At 49.6% G+C, this 23,719-nt stretch overlaps 1 protein-coding gene across 5 annotated transcripts in view; it reads right to left on the bottom strand.

The window, feature by feature from the left end:
* The window catches only part of Cit (citron rho-interacting serine/threonine kinase), a 166,973-nt gene that overhangs the window by 41,692 nt on the left and 101,562 nt on the right, over nucleotides 1-23,719 (bottom strand). For all 5 annotated transcript variants that reach the window (XM_028765441.1, XM_028765442.1, XM_028765438.1 and 2 more), the window contains 4 exons: nucleotides 22,650-22,824; nucleotides 18,187-18,384; nucleotides 6,867-6,920; nucleotides 103-300 (listed from right to left, as the gene is read on the bottom strand). In XM_028765441.1, the coding sequence (XP_028621274.1) occupies nucleotides 103-300; nucleotides 6,867-6,920; nucleotides 18,187-18,384; nucleotides 22,650-22,824 (625 nt within the window). The remainder of the gene's footprint in view (nucleotides 1-102; nucleotides 301-6,866; nucleotides 6,921-18,186; nucleotides 18,385-22,649; nucleotides 22,825-23,719) is intronic.

Below are 23,719 nucleotides of genomic sequence, written 5' to 3'. Positions count from 1 at the left end.
AAAACTTTAACCCCAGGCTATGAACTGGAACTGAGCCCCGCCCCAGACCCTTCTAAATCCCAAGGCTCCTCTAGGGACCCAGGGCCCAGCCTGCCTGCTTACTTGCTTCTGGCTGGTGAGCTGCATCTCCCGCTCCGTGATCTCACGGCGGAGATGGTCCACCTCGCTCCGCAGCTGCACGATCTCGTCGTTGGCACCAGAAGCCTCATCCAGTTGTTTGGACAGGTAGAAGTTTTGGTTGTTGAGCTCGGCATTGTCCTCGGTGAGCTGGTTCAGCTGCTCCTCCAGGTCGGTGATGACCTATGGGGTGGGGACAGAAGGAGGGAGAGAGGGGGAGATAATGTATCAGAAAAGCTCACTGTCAGCAAGGACACACTTCCTTGAGCTAGTGGTTTGGAATGCTGCCTTGTGACCGGTCACACTTCTTGATAACGAGAACCAACCCGCAGCTATCTGACCTGATGCCAGACCCAAGTGCGCTCGCCAACTCATTAGTTGAAACACGCACAGGGACGGGGGAATGTCTCCTTTCTCTCTACCTCGAGGTCTATCTAGAAAATATGGCAAGAGCCAATCAACCAAGTACTAAGTGGATGGGCCAAGCTCAAGGGAGATCTGGTTAACAGCAGGAAGAACGACACAAGGCAGGAAGCCCGGGTCAAGCAGAGGGGACCGACTGGTGACATCATCTAATTAAACTGAAGCCGACCTTGACACCACCCACGGGATACGTCACTGCCACAGACACAGCCTTAGGAAGCAAATTAAAGTTTTATCGGGGAAGAATCACAATGAAAGATACTAACGGTTATTTGAATAACATCCCAGGCGCTGAGTTTAATTCTGTGTAACAAAGAGGGCGAAAAAATCTTAAGGGGAGCTTGGGTAATTCTGAGGATACAATACCACATCACGATGCGGCTTTAATGGATTCTGCTCCGCAGCGAGGTCTCCAAGTATATGAAATTGTCGTTTTACTGGGAGATTTAATCTGGTTTTACTAAATTATTTCCCTGTTCAATGACAGAATGACTTCAATTTCAGTGCGTTTAGCTGGTCTATTCTCTTTGCCGAAGCTTAAGGATCAGTGCGTGCAGAGAACATTTATATAAAATACTTTACAAATTTAAGGGTAATTTTCTTGTAATAGTTAGGATAAGGCACATGGGCCATAAATTAAATTTTATGCAGCAAAAAAGAAGTAAATTAAAAGGAAACGTCTTTAAGCCTACAATTATTAACTGTTTCTACACCTCATGATCCGTCAGCATTGCTTTCAGACCTAATTCTTTATTTCAACCGTATTGATCAAAATATATGTCTTCCTGGGTGGGTACACAGAATTACAGAGTGTAAATTAGGGACATTTCTTTGACATACTCCAGAAAGCTCCTTTCCCCAAGCTGCTGGACTCTCGGGGTAGGAAATGTCCTAGCAACCTGTTGGAACACGGACACCCATGTTGAGTCCTGTGAGCTCTTAAGAGACACTCTGTGAGTTATGAGTGGGCAATGACGACTCTGGTCAGGATCTTGGACAAAAAGTTTCCTCAGAAACCTGGAGCATGAATCATGAGCTGTGCTACACACACACACACACACACACACACACACACACACACACACACTGATAGTTTACCTCAAATCTCCTGCGTCTGTCACCTTTCAGTGTCACGTCAAGAGCTAAGTCAAGACAGACACCTGCAAGCACTCAGCCTGTCTCCATCCTACACAGTAACCCCGCCCCTAAGCCCTTCGCCTATGCTGCAGATGTCTCACCTAACCATCTGCGTCTTTCTGCCCCTTCTCTGAGGAGAAATAGCAGAATGGGGCAAACAAGCAGGCCTGTCAGACTCCGGAACTCCAAGTGAGTTTGAACTTCGTGGCTTTCTCCATCTCTGACATAGAAATACACTATATTCTTCATCTTTTAACTACCTTGTATCTGTCCAAGTCCTAAAGCATGAGAGATACAGGGATATAAACTAATGACAAACTGCTGTTCCATTCTGAAAGGCTCTTGAGGAACACATTAACTGCAGAGAATCTATTCACAGAGTCTGTAAAATCTCCTTGCCATTCAAGGTTATATTTAAGCTTTTGGGTACCAACTTCCTTTCTTTGATTCACAGGGGAAAAAACCCATTTATTATGAGCCCATTTCTGTCATCTCTTCTCTTTTGCCCAAATTAAGACTATAACGAGCTAAAGAAGAAACCGGAGAAAAACTCATGCGGTGACAAGGTCCGGGTCTTCCATGACTGAGGCAGGTCTGCTGGAGAAGGAAGGGTCCTTCCATTCCCGTGTCATTGTGTCTTTGAGGGACCTGTATCTTGGTATTATTCCAGCATCTGATCGCCACCTCTGTATCTGTCACTGTCTCATTTTCCTCATTTGACTGGATGAGGGTAATGTGTGCGAGAGCATGTGTGCTGCATGTGTCCATGTGTGCGAGAGCATGTGTGCTGCATGTGTCCATGTGTGTGACAGCATGTGTGCTGCATGTGTCCATGTGTGCAAGAGCATGTGTGCTGTGTACATGTATGTGTGTGAGAGCGTGTGTGTTCATGTGTGAGAGCATGTGTGTTGCGTGTGTTCATATGTGTGAAAGTATGTGTGCTACATGTGAAAGCATGTGTCCTGCATGTAAGAGCATGTGTGCTGCATGTATGCATGTGTGCAAGCATGCGTGCTGTGCGCGTGTACGTGCATGTAAGAAAAAGAGAGAGCGTGTGTGTGGATGGATGTGTTCATGCCTGTTGCCATGGAGGATTCTAAAGCATTTTAACTCATTGGACTGCCTCATCTGCTTAAGTCAGAGCATGTTGGCTTCTGCCCCTTTCAAGTGACAAGGTGAGGCTGTGGTAATATGAAAAACCTTGAGCCCAGCCCTGAAGCTGGGGACTCCGTTGTCTTATGCCTACAGGATGCTGTCCTCTGGAACAGAGACAACAGGGATATTCCAACTACTCAAACCTTCCCCCCGTCCGTTTCTGTTTCTCCAAGACATATATAGCAGACTGGCCTCAAACTCAACCTACTCCTGCTTCAGCCTCCTAGGGGCTGGGACCACGGGCTTGTGGCAGTATGTCTGGTACCCTTCTTGGACACTTTTGCTTTTGGACTAGGTAACTTGCAAAAATCCTTAGTTATCTTTGTGACCGTGAGTAAATTCTTTCCACACTGAGGGCAAATGGCCTGTTTACCAACACACTTAGTTATGAGCTCATTAGCTGTTGGGCCCCAAGAACAGAGGGTTAAAGAAAGGATAAACAGAAATCCTAGTTCTATCTTCACAGTAAAAAAAGACAGGACAGGGGCAGCTTCCTCACACGGGGCCAGCCAGGTTTGCTACAGCAGACAAGAGATCTTGGTGTGGTTCTGAGAAAGAACGAGAATATAAATCTCTCTACTCTCGGAGTCAGAAGCAAAACAAAAAACCAAAACCTTGTGAACCTCATGGTCACAGAACTGCATGTTGACCCCTCACTCCCAACCAGAAGACACAGGGCAAGAGCGTGCAGAGGGCGAGAGGACCAATGGCTTGTAAGTGGCAAGGGGCCAGTCAAACGACAAGCAGCAGCAGGAAAGGCTTGGGACCGACATCCTATTTTAATGCCTACTTTCCCGAAGGCAGCTATTTGCATATTATTTATTTTTAATCTTATAGCTGACAGATTGATTCATAATTAAAGCTGTGTCATATGCTTGCGCACCAACTCCCCTCTAAAACAGACTTAGGGAGGGGTTTTAGGTGACAGATTGAATCCAATCCTTTTTTTAAAAATCCTTTCAAAACACAGAAACGGTCTGAGCCTGGAAGTCTCCTGCCCCCGAGCTTTCTGCAATGACTAACCTAGTGCTCCTCAAGGCTGCGTTATTATGGGGTCCTTACCAGTACCAGAGGTGACACCAAGCCAGCAGGGGCAATCGTGGACAGCACCAAAAGGGGTGGGATACCCAGGACAAGCTCCCATGGCATCTTGAAAGCAGCCCTGAACTTGACTGTGTCACTGAGACCCCTTTTGTGGCTAAATGCCTTGAAGAAGGAGTTTCCAGGCTTTTTAAAGTAGAAACGCCATTTCATTAAACCAAAGCTTGTGCCAGGAGCCTAAGGCAACAGGAGAAGCCAACGACACTTAGTTCTTCCCATGGGTCAAGCCTATGCACACACTGCAGAGCTACTGCGGGAGCCTCGGAGGCATAGCCCCCGATGCCAAGAGGTTCCTGTGTTGATGCCCTGCTGCTTCTGGAAGTCAAGTCCTTGTCAGAACAAGGCAGCTCCCCATCGTCCCTCACCCAGCACCCAAGCCACAGTCCCTAGCTGTGAGCAGGAAAGATCTAGGTCATGTTGGAAGCAGGGCCACACAGGTTAGCCCTATTTTACAGCAGGAAAACGGGAGCCAGGGGGGATGGTGTTAGGTAGGCTGCTGGAGGTCACTTTAGAGGCCGTGGCTCAGACCACTGTGTCTCCCAGCTGTTTCAGCTGATGTGTGGAGGGACCTTGTCAGGTCAGTGACACCCCCCCAACACCCACACCTTTGGAAAGGGGTCCCAGAGACCTGGCTACCAAATGCCATTGGTAAAGGGAACAAACCCTGGGAATCACTGTCTCACAGAAATCAAATTTAGAAAGTATAAACATCATTAAAGTTAAGCCAGAAATCAAATTAATCCCACATACCCACAGGTTCCCTTATGGCCAAACTTCCAATTTTATAAATGGAGGCCAGGTAGTGGGCAAAATCAAGGGTGCTGGGTGTGTTTCTTATCCCGACCCTGTTGGTTGGTTCCCGGTGTGTATACACACTTTGGAACCCTCCAACTCTGTTCCATACCACTCACCTCAAAATGTATATATATAAAAAAATGGCTTCCTTTACGTCCTTATGCTAGGAAACTAAAAGTAGTGAAAAGGGGTCTTTAGGTGAACAGGACAAATCAGATTAACTGACTGATACATTTTAAAACCATCCAAGTTTAAGGAAAGGTGAGTCATATAAAGGAGTCACAGTTAATGGTTTTTCTATGAATTGGATCGTCGATCGCTATCGGTCTATAAACGTGTAGGACCACTCTAGAGAGTCGCTGCTGAGTGCCTCACGTTTGTCAACTTCTCATTGAATACTGTGGATAGAGCATTTTGAATAAAAAAGATACTTTTATTTTTATCGACTACGTCTATCAACCTTTCTCTTTGTAGGCCTCTTCTTCTAAAAGATATCTGAGTACATTGCAGAGGGTTCCAGGGACAGAATGTTGACCTTTGCCTGAAAGAGCAAGTTCAAGGTCAGCCTGGGCTACATGGTGAGATCCTGTTTTGAAATGATTGAATAAGAAGAGAGAGAAATCATGAGGCATACGGTGGTCCCTGTCACTCTGTGGTCATTCATAATAAGTGTGTGTGTGTGTGTGTGTGTGGCACAAGGAAACCAATGGTGCACAAATAAGAAAGCAAAAGTACTAGACGGCCAAGAACAGGATCGGAATCCACCAGTTCCTCAAGGAAGGGAGAGCAGGGAGCGGGCAGGTATCCAGAGGCAGGCGCATTCCCCGCCACATCCAGACATACAGAACAAACCGCCTGACAAAGGAAAGCACGTCTCATGACCTAACAGGTCCACCCCTGGTCACCAGAGATCCGTGCCTACAGCTACCAAAGGACCTGCATGGGGACTTTCCCTAACAGCTTAATTCCTCCTGGAAGGATCCACAGGTCAGGGAGAAAGATCAGGGGAGAATGAGCCAAGCCATGGTCCTCATCATACACTAAAAACACTAAGGAAACAGAAAGGGACCAGACTGTTGCCAGGTCCACAGGGGAGACTCTGAGGTGAGCCGTGGACCTATGGGCTTAGACATCCTGCAGCTGCGTGTATGCTGTGGCTATACTGTGGGGAGCTAAGATGCAAACTTTGACAGAGTGCACCCAAGATCGAATGCCCCAGTTAGTCAGGAAGGGGTCCTTGTCAAGTCTGACAGATAGATGCACACACGTGTGGGAGGGGCTGTTTCTGGAAATTCACAGACGTAAATAGTACAAGCAGGGACGGGACCACTGAGGAGTGACCGAGAAAGTGAGAGAGCCACAAAAAGACCAAAGGCACGGAAGCACAAATAAGGAGAGCGTCCCCATCTCCTCAAAGGGGCCTATTTCTGTCCTTCATTTTCATCAAAAATAGAGCCTGCTTTTCCACTGACTTGACGAGATTACGTAACCAGTGACTGAGGCTTGTCGGCTGCTGATGGAACTCTCGGCAGAAGTGATGTCACCATGAGGGTCCTAGGTTGTGAATTTACATATTAAAAAAGCAGATTTTTCTCTGCTAGGAGGATAAACTTTCTTGGTCCACAGGAGAACTAATTGGCCCTTCTTCTTGGCAGAGGCCAAAGGTTGGAGAAGCCATGTAGATAGCCAGTCCCTGGCATTTGGACAGTTTCTTGCCAGGGTTCGGGGTGGGGGCTGGACCCTCCGCAGCCTCAGGAGCTCAGTTGAAGCTGCTGGGTCTGTCCACAGTTTCATAGTGAGGGTGAAAATCAAATGGTTTGGCTTTCTATTTTGAGTTCAGTTCTGTATCCCAGTCTTGCCTCAATCTCTTCATACTCCTGCTCCGCTACCTTTACAGGTGCGTGCCCCACACCCAGAATCATCTGACTCCTTTAACCATTCCAGCCATCTGCACGCCCCCCCAAACCTAAAGAATGGGTTTAACATCCTTAAAACAGGTAGCCCCCTGAAGAACTAGAAGAACCAACCATTAAGGTCTTCAAGCTTACAAGACCATGGAAACTCAGTCAGCAGCATGGGAAACCCCAGGTCCCCTCTGCCCTCGGGGCTTTACTCATCTTCGGTATCTTTGTACTCACAGTGCAGCTGTTGCGAAGGGCGTCGAATTTGCGCTGGATTTCGTCTCGATGGGCCTAAAAGGTAAGAGGGGCATTGTAAATGTTTCAGAGGGAAGAATGCAATTCTACACGCTGTGCCCCAAACACAGTTTGCTTGAAAAGCCAGGTGCGCTGCCGCGGCAGCCCCAGCCTCTGATTCACGCAGAGCCAATACATCAGCTCACCCCGGTCTCAGCAATAGGTAGCGCGCCACATGGAGGAGCTGCGTGAGGTGAGCACCAGGCATCATTTCGTGTTGACACTAACCCTCGGGCAGAGCTGGGGAGAACTGGGGAGAGCAGTGTTCTTACTCCTCTTCATTGGCCCAAAACCCCCAATTCTGAAAAATGAGTGACTTTCCCTCCAACTGACCCCTTCCCAGCTTTAGTAGCCAGACAACAGACAGACACACACACACAACATGCACACAAACACAAAAGACAACATCAGGAAAAAAGCAGAGACTTTTTAAGAATTAAAGCTGCCGCGACTCACTGACCTGGAAGTAAAGATTCACAGAACCTCACACTAACCTGGAAGTGAACCCCAGCATTGAGGCAACGCTACCCCAAGACAGCAGTATTATTGCTATATTTTGGATCTTAAATGTCTTCCAGAGGCTCTTGTGTTCAAGGTTTGCTTGTTCGGCCTGTGGCACTAACGGGAGGTGGCAAAACCTTTAAGGCACCTGGCCTAGCTAGAGGTCCCGCCATAGGAGGTACTTGAAGAACATACTGGAACCCTGAACTTTCTCACCCCCACAACCCCGTAACTGCTTCCCTGCTACCAGAAATAAGCAGGCCCCTCCACCACGTGCCCCTGATGACACAATCCACGGCACAGCTGAGCGATCATGAGCCAGAATCCCAGGCCCCAAGAACACCGGTAACTTCTTTTCCTCAAGTCAAATAACTTGGGTATTTTGTCAAAGTAACAGAAAGCTGACTGACACGTCCTATCAGTGCTGACATATGCTAACATATGCTATACACACGTGTAGCCCGCGCCTTCATTCTGCTGAAGGGAGACAGTGGAAAGAAAGGGCTTGACACATGACAGACGGCTTGCTTGTCATGTGACGACCAAAAAGAGTTGGGTGAGAGAACAGGGGTCCCTGGACTGTGACCCAGCAGCAAGCATGCTATGGGGGGATTCTGTCTGTCTGCTGCACTCCATTAGACAGAGAAGGTCTGACAGAAGACGGTGTGCTTTGGGTGGTAAGAGTGAGGCCAGACTTCAAAGCTTTGATGTAGATGTATAACCCATCCAGATCAGCAGTGTCAGCCGACCCTACTTTATGTAACATTCAGAAAAAGTGCAGTTAATCAAGCCCTGGAATGTCCGTGTGTACCCATACCCTAAGACACCCTGAGGTGAATCAGCTTAGAATCAGTGGAATATAGGTAGTGACCCTCTGGGGGGGGGGGGGGGGCCGTGGGGCAGGGGTGGTCTGCATCCACGCACTCAACCATCCACAGACAGAAAATAGTCTGGGGGAATGTGCTGGCTGGTTTTATGTCAACTTGACACAAGTTAGAGTCACATAGCAAGACGGAACCTCAACTGAGAAAATGCCTCCGTAAGATTGGCCTGCAGGCAAGTCTGTGGTACATTTCGCTGGTAACTGATGAGGTAGGTAAGCCCTGGTCCCTGGGGTGGAGCCATGCCTGGGTAGGCAGAAAGCAGGCTGAGCATGCCATGGAGAGCAGGCCAGTCAGCAGCACTCCTCTGTGTCAGCTCCTGCCCCCACTTCCCAGGATGTGGAGGTATCCTACAAGCCATAGGATCAAAGGAACTTTTTCCTTCCCAAAGAAGTGGCTTAGGTCATTTGTTTTATCAGTGATAGAAACCCAGTGGGGGGTGTGGGGGTGGCAGGGTTCTTGATACTGACTGTGAACATGGGCTTCCATCATCACATTCGTGAGACAACACAGCTTCCTCTAGTCACAGCACTTAGAAGAAGATATGCACAGGGCTCTGGCCGTTGCATATAAGGGTCTTGAACATCTGCTAATTCTGGGATAGGTGAGAGGTTCTGGAAATCAACCTCAAAAATGACTCTTGCACTGGACTATAAGGAAAAATGTACTTTTCTTCTGATTTGTGGTCAGTGTTTCAAACAACAAAACAAGGAAAGGGAGAAATAGCCAAGGTCATGACAGAGAGACAGGAGGGGGACAGACAGACATCAGGTCATGACAGAGAGACAGGAGGGGGACAGACATCAAGTCATGACAGGGAGACAGGAGGGGGACAGACAGACACAAGGTCATGACAGAGAGACAGGAGGGGGACAGACAGACACCAGGTTATGACAGAAAGGAAGGGGACAGACACCAGGTCATGACAGAGATGGGGGAAGACAGACACCAAAATCTTAACGGTCCAGGAAAGCATCTGAGGCTCACTTGAAACAGCTGGAAAGCACAAGAAGGAAGGACGTGCTCCCACAGCTGTTCTAAGAGTTTGGGGACGTTGTGAGATCACAGGTCGAGATAGAAAGGCACCAAGGAGCAGGGAGGAGGGCAAGGCTGCCGGTCAAGAAAGATGATGGTGGTTTTGCACAGAATGGTGGCAGAAACCAGAGGTGAGCATGTAGAATCCAGGTCTCTTCTGAAAAGACAAGTGGAAGGGTATGAGGGGAGAGAAGCCAGGGACACCCAGGGGATGCTGGGCCAGGGTGACTGTGGACTACAGTACTATTTGCTTAGCTGTAAGAGCACAGAGAACCATCTAGTCTCAGGTAGAGCCAAAGGAAGTCCTTTTCCTAAAAAGAAAAACAGGAAAAACTTATTTTCTAGAAAAGTCTATGAGCCAACTTAAGAAATTAGAACGACAATGTTCTCTCTCATGTACATTTCCCTAGACATTTATAATAGGTTAGAGACACCTTAGGAGACTAGTACACCTGAAGGCAAAGCACTAGAAACTATCCAAGATAAACCACAAGACATAACCAACAAAACCGAACCAAAATAACAACAACCACCACCACCACCTTTAAAAACCAACCAGAGAGCTGCAGGGGGTGAAGGTGGGGGTGGGAGTGGAGGTGGAAAGAGAGAGAGGGAGCGAGCTGAGAGACAACCGACAGCAGCGTAGCATTAACTGTAGACTCTGAGGGAGCCCAGGAGTGAGCTGGAGAAAATCTGTAAGAAGAAAATGGCCACAAATGCCCACAGTTGCTAAAAGCTATGAACCCGCTGGTCTAAAAACTTCAGCAAATCCAAGCCTAAGAAACATGAAGACAATTATTCTTAAGCACATCACCATCCAACTGCTTAAAACTAGAATAAGAAACTCATCAAACAAGCCAGAGAAAGACCGTCACACACAGAGCAGCAGGCGACAAGCAGGGCCGTCCTCTGGGTTGGGTGTGACTACTGCCATCCTGGACCAGGGCAACTCTCATGACCAGTATGAGGTGCCTCATGGGGGCCTCACGGGACAGAGGAAAGGGAAAAGGCTTTCTTGACAATACATAGCAGTAAAAGATGGCCAAGAGGAGGAAACGCAATGGTAAGTCTGCCCATAAGCTGCCCACGTTCCTACGAGTAACCCGAATAAATTCACTGGTCTACCAAGCCAGATGCCAGACACGGGTGGAGTGGTTTCTCTGGCCTGCAGTCTCTGTTCTAGACTCCCCAGTTAGAGACCCTTTTGGGAAGAGGTTCTATCACTATGATAGAACGTTGTGACCAAAAGTAATTTGGGAAAGAAAGGGTTTATTTGCTTTCTAAAGGGAAGTGGGGGCAGGAACTCCAGCAGGGTAGGAAGCTGGAGGCAGAAACTGAAGCAGCCTTGCTCCCCAGGGTTTATTCAGCCGGCTTCCTTATACAACCAGGCCCACCTGCAGAGAGGATGGCCCCGCCCAGTGGGCGGGGGGCGGGCGGGGCCCTCCCACATCAGTCAGTAATCAACAAGATGCTCCATAGGCTTGCCCAGGGGCCAAACTGACCAGAACATTTTCTAGTCTGCAGCTCCCTCCTCTCAGATGGCCTTGGCTTATGTCAAGTTGACAAAAACAGAAATCCTAAGTGGCACGGACAGAGTGACAAGAGAGTCAGGTCCTCAGATGGCGCTGTGGATTATTGAGCGTGAGGAGAGTAAAGTAGCATTTCAAACGGCGACAGAAGACGACCACGACGACAAAAATCCGTTTGCCTAGCGTTCTTTAGCAAAAGTATCTCTCTCCCAAGTGAGGAAGAAATGCTGGCTGTGGCTGACACAGGCATGCACTGGTACAGGAGACGTATCCTCTGCTGATTGGCTGTCGCCGGCATGGGGTGAAGGGGAGGTTTCCCCTGCAGATGAGCACTGTAAGGGAGTCCGTCAGGCAGGCGATGACAAACGGAAAGTTGAGCCTCCATGTGTTCTACAGGGCCTTGTAGTGGGCCTAGTGAGGGCTTCCTTAAGTCATGATCTTGAACTAGATTGTGGGTCCCGCCCCTCCATCTCCCTCTCTCCCCTTGCTTTCTGCTCACAGGGTGAGTGATTTGTGTGCTGCTTTGCCATAGGTCCAATCACAAGGAGCTAATCGTCACAGTCAAGAGTCATCAGAGACCTCCAAATCAGTACTCCATGACGGTACTGGGGTGATGAGTGAACAAACCAGCATCAACAGAGACCAGCTTGCTGGACGAGGAGAACATCTATCCAGCTCCAGAGCAACGCCTCCCATACTACTGCTGAAATCCCGTTAGCAACCAAATGACTAACCACAGCCTGTCCCCACGAACCCCTCACCCCTCCAATCCACGACGTCCCCCCCCCCCCCGCCCACCGTGGACAACATGGAGGCTCTATCTTTAGTCGGTCTCCTCTGCAACAGGGGTCAACAAGGTTGGCAGGCTGGTTAATTTGTTTTTGTTTTTGTTTTTTTTGGTTTTTCGAGACAGGGTTTCTCTGTGTATCTCTGGCTGTCCTGGAACTCACTCTGTAGACCAGGCTGGCCTCGAACTCAGAAATCTGCCTGCCTCTGCCTCCCAAGTGCTGGGATTAAAGGCGTGCACCACCACCGCCCGACTGGTTCATTTGTTTTAAATGGGAGAGACAGTTGGCATTTTTTGGTCTGCAAGCCACTTTGATCTACTTAAATAAACACGCCCTCCCAGGGCAAATGTCACTATAGGCGATATGCAAACGAAGCTGGGGGGGGCTGCCTCGGTTACGTGCTCACCCACGAGCCTGTCCTCCAGCACACACCTGAAAAGCTGGGAATCAGAGAGCACATCTGGAAGCTCAGCCCTGGGGAGGCCGAGACAGGAGGATGCGAGGGACACACTGGCTAGCCAGTCTAGCCAATTGGCAAGCTTCAGTGGAACGCTATTTCGAAAAATAAGATAAATAAATAAAGTGGGAAAAAATAAAAAAAAAATAAAGTGGAGTACAATGGAAGAGGATGCCCGATTCAGACCTCTGGCTCTACATCACATGTACACCCAAAGACATGTGTGAGTGCGCACACACACACACACACACACACACACATCCACGCACATCCACGCGTGTGGATACACAGCTACCCACATGAGCTGGCCCCCACACAAACACACATGCACACATACAACATACACGCAAAGACACGTGCACACACACATGCACAGACACACCCCCCCATACCTATTTGTGTGCTCTCTCTCGCGCGCTCTCTCTCTCTCTCTCTGAGAGCGGTGTCAGCTCTTTCTAAGCAAAGGCTTGTCAAAGCTTTCTTACATGTTATACTTTCTTATTAACACAAAGACTCCAATAACTCCATACTGTTAAAGCCTCGTCTAACTGCCCCATTGGAATCTGACATTTCAGTCGTGGGTGATTCATTCCCAATAAGCTCACCATGATGGGGCCTCTACATCACTAGGGCACATCAGACGCCAGCTCTCCCTGGGGCAGAGTGTACTGAGCCGCTGACAGGACAGCTACCCTCTATCACTGACTGGAGTAATGATCACAAAACAGGAAACTGGTCCCTTGTGGGTGTCGGCAGCGTCACTGTCAGCTCTAACCACTGCCCAACGGATCCCAGAAGGGAACCAGTAAGAGGGCCTGGAGAGGTGGCTCAGCAGGTAAGAGCATTTGTTCTTGTAGAGGACATGAACCCTGTTCCCAGCACCTACATGGCAGCAAGCAACCATCTGTAACTCCACTTTCAGGTGATCTAGCTCCCTCTTATGGCTTCCTTGGGTACTGCACACACATAGTCCAGACAGACATGCAGACAAAGCAACCATACACATAAAGTAAAAAGTAATAAATCTTTTTTTAAAAAAACTGAAAGGAAAATGGTTTGAGTTATGTTTCCTTTAAACTGGGAGAAGGGAATCACACAATATACATCCAAGTCCAGTGATAGACCCAAGACAAGCGTTGGATTCGGCCAATGAAATCACTGGGTGGTAATTAAGTGTTGGGTTACAGGAAATATTTATGCTCCAAACATTATCAGGGCCCGGAAAATGAAGATGTTAGCACAGTGAAATATGCCAACCGGACAACATTATTCTGAAAACATCCAAACCTCAGCAGCTTGCAGGATCCCCAGGCCCATTTGGGAAGCCCAGGGCTAGAGGCTGGGTGGTACTGACACAGGCTGAGCAGACAGCTCAGACAGAGCAGACAGAGCCCAAGGGCCAGTGACACTTTCCAGCTGTCTCCTGGAGTCTTCACACACTCAGTAAGTGGGAACAAAGCTATAGGGAAAGAAACTACAGTGAAAGATGTTGTCAAAATTATTTAATCCGACCTGGGGTATCTACCCCACCTTTGATCATTTAGTTCCTGGATAAGGGAAGCTGCCATGGGTTAGGAGGCAAGAGAACGTGGCCCTGAGGGCTGCCCAATCGGAGTTAAGAGCAGTCCAGATGAAACATAGTAAGTGATAACTCGGGGTTGTCGATAGGGAATAGATTCTAAGAGCACAGAGGGTAGGCAGCTACCCAGCTCTGGTGACGCCAGCACAGAGGGTGGGCGGCTGCCCAGCTCTGGTGACGCTAAAGGGTTATTGTAAACAATGAAAGTTGTATTTTTTTTATCCAGGAACTGAATGATCGAAGGCGATTCATTCTGGATGAAGGAATGAAGGAAGACAAGGCTGAGGCCAGGCAGGCAGTGCATGGGTGTCTGCCTTCTTTTCTGGGAGTCACAGCCTGTGGGCTCCATCCTTTCTGCACTCCCATGCCCCAGGTTCACATCTTGCCTATTACGCCAACAGCTTACTAATTAAATATGAGGCTTGATGTTTGTGTGAAGGAATTAGAGCCTGCTTGATTAATGAATCCAACAAATCAAAGGCGATGGCTTGGGCTCTGTAATCGCGCTGCGTAGGGAACAGGATCTTTTCATTAGTGCTCCCAGCTTTCGGCTCATTATTCAGCCAAAACCTCTTAACCAAATGAGTAAAGGACCATGGGGTCAGGACCACGGAGCCACCCACGAAGCCTTGCTGGCGCACACAGGTGCTCGCCACTTCTCTCCCAGGCTACTCAGAGTAACTGTGACATCCAAAACACAGCGGTACACCTCGGGGTCTCTACCTCCCAGGAAGAGATGGTGCCATCTTCTGGATCAAATGCGGACAGAAAATTCAGTAGCGTGGCCCTGTTGCAGTCTAACCCTGCCGCAGGTGCCTGCCTTGACTCAATCTCCGCCAATTTCAGTGCAAAAGCGATCAACAGGATGGGTGAGGAGAGGATGGGGGAACAAGCAGGCACAAAGACCCCCAGCTGTTCCTGCCAAGGTCTTTCAGTGGAGAATTGTAACTTAACTGAGCTCCGTCTAACTTGTCCTGGGGTGGAGCCGCACCAGGTAAACTGGTCCCCTCCCAGCCTGGAGGATGACTGCCTCTTTGAATTAATCAACAATAGCCCATTTGACCATTTCTTTCTACTGATGCAAACATCCTGCCGGGAGGCTCACGTCCTGCCAGATTGTTTTAGATCCGGCTGATCTAACTTGATTGATGCCCGTGTTGGATCTGAATGTGGGCCTTGAACAATGAGAAAGGAAGAAAGCATGCATTTATGGCAATTTCTCCTTTTCTTAGAACCACGTCAACCAAGGCATTTACATAGCAGCTCCATGCTGCCCAGAAGCAGGTCTGAGACCCTGTCAAGGAGGAGGAGGAAAAAACGGCAAGGAACCTTGGAATGGACAGGAACGGAAGCATTATTGGGGGGGGCGTGCTTCTCTAGGACAGGATTGGAAGGGGGTTCCCCAGGACACGTCTGCCAACAGCTGCCTGGCCCACGGCGTTTCTGCAGTTTCTTTCTACCTCAGGCAGGGGTCTTCTGTGTGGCCTCAGGCCCTCTCAGGCTGGGGCGCCATTCTGGCCAGCCGGGCTTCTTCTCCCAGGAGTTTGAGCAAAGCCTAGGTTCCATGTACCTTCATGTGTAAGAGCGAGAGAGAGTCTGAGTTTTTAGAACGAGCGAAGGCTTTTGTTTTGTTTCTTTGTAAAGATTCTTGGAGGCAGTGATCTCATCCGACTAAATTAAGTCGTGACTAGCTGCTGTGTGAGGCTTCAAGCAGCCAGGAGACACGGCACACTCCACCCAGCAGCAGGGCAGGATTTAAGGGACTCATTTCCCACAGATAAACGGCGGTGACGCACGCTCTATTTTATGTCCTCCTCCGTCCAAACAGGGGCATGGGAAGACGCATGGCCGCTGCCTGCCCTCCTGATCCCCACAGAGCAGCGAGATGCGTATTTCATCTTTGGGCACTGCCAAGAAAAAGGAATCACGAGCTGATCCCCTAGGGAGAGAGGGCTAGCGTCAGTGTTAGGCACGCAGAAAGTGCCTCCTCATCCACGGAGTGACTTGCTGATGTCGCTCTGCTCCTGTCGGAGCTCGGATGCTCACACAGGGGGAAAGTAGATGACACAGTGCATTCAGCAACAGTGGCTCTCCCGCTGGCACGGACTCCTCAACGACCATTCCCGTCCTCCCTTGCTCCGGTTTGCCTTCCGTGCGCCTACTTTCTGTTTGCCTCTTCGATCGGATTGTGTCCGCCTTTTATATCTTGCCAAACTGCTTTCAATCCATTCTCAAAGCAGAACATAAAACAAAGAGACGGCATCACTATCTCCCCACCCCACCCCCCAACTAGATACTGGGGACACGTGGCATCGTAATGAGTGTTCTCGTAGAGATGATAGAACTTTAGGGCTCGATCAATACCCACACTTGGCGGAAGTCCCAGAAAACCAAGGCCGCACAGGGCTTCCCTATAGGAGGTACTCTATCACCGCTGTCATGCGAACCAAGGCCGCACAGGGCTTCCCTACAGGAGGTACACTGTCACCGCTGTCATGCGAACCACTGTGGCCTTCACTGGTCTCCGCAAGAACCCATCCCTAAAACATCACATTCTCAATCCTGTTTAAATGATGGGATTTCCTAAACCCAACAACAGGAGGCAACTAGTAAGAATAAAACTAGTTTAAAGACACACACACACACACACACACACACACATACACACACACATACCTTTTAAACAAGGTAAGTCATGAAAAGCCCATGCTAAAGACCTATAGAAGTTAACTCTGCTCTGAGAGATGCAGAAGCACTGACTAGCTGGTATAGACAGGGCCAGCATCCACGTGGATTGGAACGGATAAGATACCCATTTAAAAACATCACTGAATAAATCAGCTGCATTGTGCCCTGCCCAGAGAAAGGGGCACCCTGACCAGCAGGCATGCCTGTGCCCATCTGCTTGGCAGGAACAGTGTGTTACTATGAGAAATGTGTGGGCATGTCTAATATAGCCACTAAAGCTCATTCCACTGTCAGAGTCTGTGCCCACCACGCAGCCTTCCAAAAGCAACAGGGCTTGCTTGCTTTCCTTAAAGGTTTATCTTTACTTGTGTGTGAGTTTGGGGGGGGGGGGGTTGGGAAGGGGGGTGCAGTGCCTGTGGAGGCCCAGAAGAGGGCATCAGATCCCCTTGAGCTGGGAGTTACCCAATATGGGTGCTGGGAACCAAACGCAGGTCTTCTGGAATAGAAGCAAGTGCTCTTAACCATGTAGCTGTCTCTGCAGCCCTCAGTAATGGGGTTCTCTAACTAGACTGTCCTGAAGTGGGGGAGATGGATCACCCACCCAGAGCATCCTGGTCACCTCAGCGGGAGCATCCTGCTCTGGAAGCTAATGCTTGGAGTTCCCCAGGTAAGCCTCTATGAGTTCTGCCTGTCATCCTGGATCTGTCCTTGTAGAATGGTCGCTGGTGGTGGGGGGTGGATGGCCAAGTCTTTCAGAAAGAATGGAGGTGTGAGGCTGGTGCTGCCTTTCCATGTTCAACTGCAGAAGAGCTCTCTCCAGCTCGGTAAACTTGTCTCTCAGAAACAGCAGGTTTCACAGGTTGCTTTTGGAGAGAATCTCTCTCATTCGGGAGAGTTTTTCTCACAGAGATCATACCAAAAGCATTATAAAAAAAAAAAAAAAAAAAAAAACATGAACAAGACTGGAGAGATGGCTCATGGGTGAAGAATGGGTCCTGCAATTCCAGATAATGAGGTTCTAGAGGACCCAAGGTTGGTTGCCAGCACCATGTCTGGTGGTTCACAATATCCTGCAACCTGAGCTCCAGGGACTCTGACGCCCTCTTGTGGCCTCTGCAGGTACTGTACTCACACAGTGTAGATCCACACAGACACACTTACTACTAAATAACAATGAACCAAAGGGGGAGAGAAAGAAAAACCCAGAAAGCATGGGACTGTGCACCTGGGCTCCAGCAAATGGGGAACAGACGCAGGGGGATTATAAACTCAAGACCACCCAGGACGACACAACAAGTCCTCATCTTAAAACATTCACAAAATAAAATAAAGACATAAAATGGAATCTATGCCTTAAAAGAAACAGGAACACAAACAAGACCAAGCAGGAACAATGTGAAACAGGAACAAAACGAAACCAAGTCCCAGGAAAGGGTCTTGGAAATAGATGATCGTGGGACAGAAATGATTATCTTCTGACTGTTAAAAACCTAAGTAGAAGACCCAAGTACACAGACTGTGGCTGAAAAGGAACCTTACATGTAACAATGACTGCTTTACAAAGAGGAACAACAGGTAAATACAGGAGGGATTTTTCAAGTGCACGGGAGGGAGGATCTTCCCGGATGAGCTAGTGTATCAGTTCCAACAAAGGAGAAGCCTATCTACACAGGCTACTTTTCCACCCACCATCCGCACCAGGGATGTTTTTCCCCCTTTCTCCTGACATCTCTAAGAGTAAACACTTGGCGCCTAGTCTCATTCCAGCTAAGACCTGAACCTGCCGGAGAGGCACGCAGACTCACCGTGAGCGCCTGGATCTCCTCCTCGGCTTCTGCGGTCGTCTCCTCCAGCTCTGTCTTCGCCTGGCGGAGCTGGCTCTCCAGGGCTGCCCGGGCGGCCTGCAGGGCCGTCAGCTGCGACTCGCGCTCCTGCAGGGACAGCTGCAGCTCCGTGAGCTGCCGCTTCAGCTCCAGCTTCTGCTCCTCGTGCTCCAAGCTGACCTGTGGAGGGGTTACACGCTCAGTAGACTGTAGAGAGAGGCGGTGAAGACACAGCCTGCCGCAAAGCCATGGGTTCATTCAGCCACAGACTGAAAGTATTCAGAGAGACTGTGGCTGTGTTGACCATGCCTGCACACAGACAGGAATGTCATCCTCCCCTGGACAGGACAGTGTCTGCTGTGTCTTTGTTTTGCTTTTTTCTTTTTGTTTTTTCTAGACAGGGTTTCTCTGTGTAGCCCAGGCTATCCTGGAACTTGCTCTGTAGACTAGACCTGCTTCTGCCTCCTGAGTGCTGGGACTAAAGGCCTGCCCCCACTACCACCCCGCCGGTGTAGCTTCTCGAGAATAGTTGCAGAGCAGTGGTGTCCTCTGTGGCCTGTAACACAGTGACACATAGAGGTTCTATGCAAATGCTTCCCTCTCTTCCCAAAGGCATTTGGGCAGCTGCAGGTTTGGGGAGCAGTGAGCGGAGTCCTGGGGCCCAAGCCCGACTGACCATTCCTTACTCAGATGCTTAGGAAGGCTTCCAAAGGAAGACAGACAGAGAGACAGACAGACAAGGGAGTCTCGGATGAAGCCCTAATGAATCATCTGGATGAGAAGAACATTTAAAGGTAACTGGATAGAAATAACATCTATTAGTAACAAAGACACCTTCATAGTCAGAACACAAATGCCACAAGGGGCTGGATTCTGTTTCTTCTAGACATTCTCATGCTGATTTATTCCCATTAGGTAGCCGGCAATAATGTCATGTTTTGAGGTACGCACCCTTCCCTCCATCTGCCCGAACATCTATCCTTCTACTTGATGGTTTATGCATTCATTTAAGGGAAATTAATGGGTGATGTCTGCACAGAGGAGGATACGGAGAGGAAAGACAGCCTGTGCCTTCGAGCTGAGGACGCAGACGACAGTTGCTGTCTGCAGTCAAGTGTGACGGTCGGGACACGGAAGGCTGCTGGAGAAGCAGCAGAGGTCCAGCAGCTGACTCCTGCCGAGGGCCCGAGCTCAGTTCCCTGCACCCACACCAGGCCGCTCACCATCACCTGTAACTCCAGCTCCCTGTGAGCTGACGTCCTCCACTGGCCTTGGGGGGGGGGGGGGGGCACAGACCAACACAAAGTGCACCAAGCTTCCCTGGGGACACAGAGGGCCCGGAAGAGGTCCCCGGGCAGGCAGGGCAAGCTCAGCGAGATGGAGGGAGATGGCGTTAGACAGAAGGGCAAAGCAAGAGACTTTAGTTCCAGGAGATCTGACGCCCTCTTCTGGCCTTTGCAGGCACTGCACATGCATGATACACATACAAACATAAACATGAAAAAATCATAAAGTAACAATGGACAAGAGGCAAGTCAAATGGTGAAAGGGCTGGAGACAGAACACAGGATTTTGCGTGAACCTAGCATGCAAAGGGCCCAGGTCAAGTTCGATGGAGATGTTTTTCAGTCAGGGAAAGTGAGGCGTCCAAGAGGGGCCAAAATGAGCAAGACCAGAAGAGGGACGAAGGCATCCCAGGACCATGCCAAACAAGTAAGTGACGCTTGCTGTCCTCACAGGCAGGGCTACCTACAGGAGCTGACAATCGCGGGATACGGGGACCACATCCAGCAGAGAAGGAACTTCAGAAAAGGCAACATCCCAATCTCAGCTCACCAGAGCAAAGTGAAAAGGGAATTGCAAGAGGTTTGAAACAATACTTGTGGCTAATTTGAACAGGGCAGGAGGGAACAAGGGACAGAGGAGAGTGACATGTCTGTGGTATTTCCAGATGGGCCTCCCAGGGAGCAAGGTCAGTGAGAAGAGCCGGTGTGACAGGGAAAGACAGGCGATTCGGCTGAACTTCACCCCCACAGGAGACACTCCAGTGTGGAGGTCTACAGTCTTCTGTAACAACGGCTCAGAGATTCAAGAGAAAGGCCCTGGTGCCCATCTAGACCCGGCAGTCCTTAACATTCGAGTGAGAGCTAACGCAGGAGGCCAAGATCCTCGAGTGACAGGAACCCTGACAGTGTGACCGCAGAAAACACTGTTTAACGGTACCAGCGCCGCTCAAGGCGGCTCCCCGAGGACCTGAAGAGCGGGGAGTCACTGTTACCTCCGCTCTACAGATGAGCAAACCACACCTCGAGGAGATCAGGCAATTATGCAAATGTTACACAGCTTTAAAAAAAAAAACCCACTAAATAAAAATATGGCAGGGCTGGCATTCGAACCCAGGAAGTATGGTGGGAGTTGGTGTTTGCAAACATGACGTCTTACTGTTTGTCTCATTAAAATGCCAGCTGTCAGAGCAGGCTGGGACTCTACCAACAAGCCCAAAAATTCCCAGGATGTCCTTTGGCAAAACCAGGAGGCACGGGTGAGAGGGAGTCAGGGAGGAATCAGGTAGCTGGACGCTGGGCACTTAGCGTAAGTACTCAGAAGCTCCGGAGGGGAGGTGGGGGCATAGAAAGAGCTGCCACTGTACACAGAGGCTACGAGGAGCTCGGGGCCCTTTAAGGCAGAGCAGACTTGAGGTTGAGGCCTCTATCCCGAGTCTCAGTACCAGCATGTCACCCAGAGAAGACAGACTGGCCTTGTTCTATTTGGAGCTAAACTCTAAAACTCCCAGGGAGAGAACACAGAGCCCTGAGCCTCTTATGAAACATTTTAAGTTTCTCCTACCATCCTCGGGGTGGGGGAAAGTGGTGACCCATTCAAGAAAGAACCACTGCCAGCAAGCTTCCCCAAGGACTCTGGTGTCCCAGGTGAGCTACTCCATGGCACAGGCTCAGTAAGACGGACAGACAGACCGACTGATAGACAGATGTGGAAAGGAGAGACAAAGACAGCTGCCAAGCCCAGGCCGAGAGCAGAGTATCTATCTGGGTTATCTGCACCACACTCTTAAGGATGACTTTTCTGTGAAGAATGGAGTATAGCCTGGATGATTCATGTGAGACCAATTCCCGCACTCCAAGGAGGACCTCAGTTGTATAGACCACTTGCTTAAAAATCAAGGGAAGGAAGGAAACTTTAAAAACTAACTACAAATTCCTCTTCTGAATTCCATTTTAAAAAGCAATTGAGCCATGCTCCATGGCTCATGAGTACGGTACCCAGTACCCCTCAGGAGGCTGAGACAGGATTGTCTCTGTCTCAGAGAACTTGCAATAAAAAGCTGATGCCTGGGATCACCTTATAAGAAGCTCTGGGTGATGCTAATGGAGGGACCCAGACCTTGGCAGCCCCCAGAAAGGGAATTATGTTGTCTTTGGAGCTCGACTCTGTAGCTGTGAGTATCTCTTCTCCACTGCAGTCTCTTCCTTAGGAAAGAGAATATGCTCTTCTGCAAACCCCATCATAACTACGTGTGTCTGCTCTGCACGAGACACTATCCTCCTGCCTGCCTGGGCATCTGACTTGGAAGAATGGCTTTCCAGTCCTGCTGGCTTGGGGTCAGCTCGCTGGATACGCCCCTGAGGTCAGAAACACTCATCTGGCATTAGCACGGTAAACCCTGGCTAACTAACTGGCACACAGTAGGTACTTAACAAATCCACAACGGGCAGCTGCAGCTAACTTCCTGGCTTTGATGAAACTCAGCACTGTCCCCAGCCTTGCTGTGTCCTCTGAAAAGCATGGCCTTGCCCGGTTTCCCTCTGTCAGGCAAAGGGAAGCCTGGTTGTCTTTGAATCTGCCGTCGTTAGGACACCTCTGCCTCAGTTGTAGGTCTGTAGCCAGCCTCCTGCCTGTACTGTACATATACTGGTCCTCAAAAGTCCTGCTGGAGTGAGAGCTAACTGCTTAACCACTGTCAGACAGATGCATCAACCTGCACAACCCCCCCACATGACCTTAAAAGAGAGAAGCATCACCACGGACACTTCACAGATGAGAAGACTGAAGCACGGACTTATTAGTTGTAAACAGAAAACTACAGGGCCAGCAAGAAGGCTCAACAGGTTAAAGGGCTTGCGGCAAAGCCTGAACAAGCCGAGTTTGATCCCCAGAGCCTAAGAGGTAGGAGAAAACCAAACTCCCAAAAGTTGTCCTCTGACTGCCACAGGCGTGCTGTGGCATGTGTAAACGTGTGCACACATACAATACTATTTTCTCAACTGGTAATAGAGGTGAATTCAAACTTGAAGCCATATGGCCTAGTCTCTATTCTTAGTCACCATGTACAAGGCCTCAGCTGTGTGCTTACCCTTGGAAGCTGGCTGGCTCCGGGACCAGATGCCCTCGGCCAAACCTCTCCAGGGACCAGCCCTCATCCTCACCTCCCTCAGCCTCGTCTCCAGCTCCAGCAGCCGACTCTTGTCACTGTGATCTTGGTGGCTAATCTTCTCCAGCTGCTCTTCCAGCTTTCGGTTCTGGGCCTCTAGCTTCCCAGCCTGTGTCTCCAGGTAAAATTTCTGCTGCCTGAGTTCTGAAATCATCTCTTCCTGGGCCTTCCTGGTAGGGGTGGGGTGGGGGCATCCAAAGAGAATTAACAGAGGTAAACATGTCTCCCTGGGATAACAGACAGAGACAGAGTGAGAAGGTTCATCTTCAGTGAGTGGGCTGTAGGCACGCCAAGGTTAGCCCCGCCCTGATGCAGGCTCATCAGTGTGAGGAGCCTGGCAGCCTTTCAGTCATCCGTGCTTTGAGTCCCTCGCCTGCTGGATTAAGTAAGGTCAAGCCACAGATGCTGCGTGTCACGCCCTCGGCAGACCTTTTCGTTTTTCTCTTTTGAGCCTGTTTACAGAGAAGCAAGAGGACTCCTTTGAGGAGAGGTGTCCTCCTCAGTTTGTAACCCACGCTTTGTGAAAGACACTGCCGTCCAGAAAAAGAATCTTGCTCTTTCCAGAGCCCTGTGGGGGCTCTCTCATTCAACCAACTGCAACAAGTATCAAAACCTAGACCTCACAGCATCTCATCCTTCTGGCTCATGTTAAGATGGGAAAGTTTTCACAGATCTCTAAAGGGATAAACATTCCTGAGGAATGGAATCCTTCTGGCAGGAAGACTGGGACCAGAGCACCCATGAACCTGGCCATCCTTGTATAGCCCCCAGCAGCGGAATGCACAGCTGAAAGCTGAGTGCACAGGAGGATGTCCCCGCCTGCTGACTAAAAGCAAGTCAGGATGAGGAAGAGGGACAGCAGTCTCCCCAAACCAAACTATGACCAGCCTCACTAGAATCAGCAAACCTCTGCGGTCCGGTAGGGGCTTGAGGTACTCAGGAGTACTCTGCGGTCCGGTAGGGGCTTGAGGTACTCAGGAGTACTCTGCGGTCCGGTAGGGGCTTGAGGTACTCAGGAGTACCGGACTCAAAGCGAGGCTTCAGAGGATCGAGACCCTTCAGAGG

This window comes from Grammomys surdaster, unplaced genomic scaffold, assembly GCF_004785775.1.
Source record: "Grammomys surdaster isolate TR1022 unplaced genomic scaffold, NIH_TR_1.0 164, whole genome shotgun sequence".
In the NCBI taxonomy this organism is placed as follows: Eukaryota; Metazoa; Chordata; class Mammalia; order Rodentia; family Muridae; genus Grammomys; species Grammomys surdaster.
The sequence above is the reverse complement of the archived record's forward strand: the minus strand, read 5'-3'. Positions and strand labels throughout refer to the sequence as shown.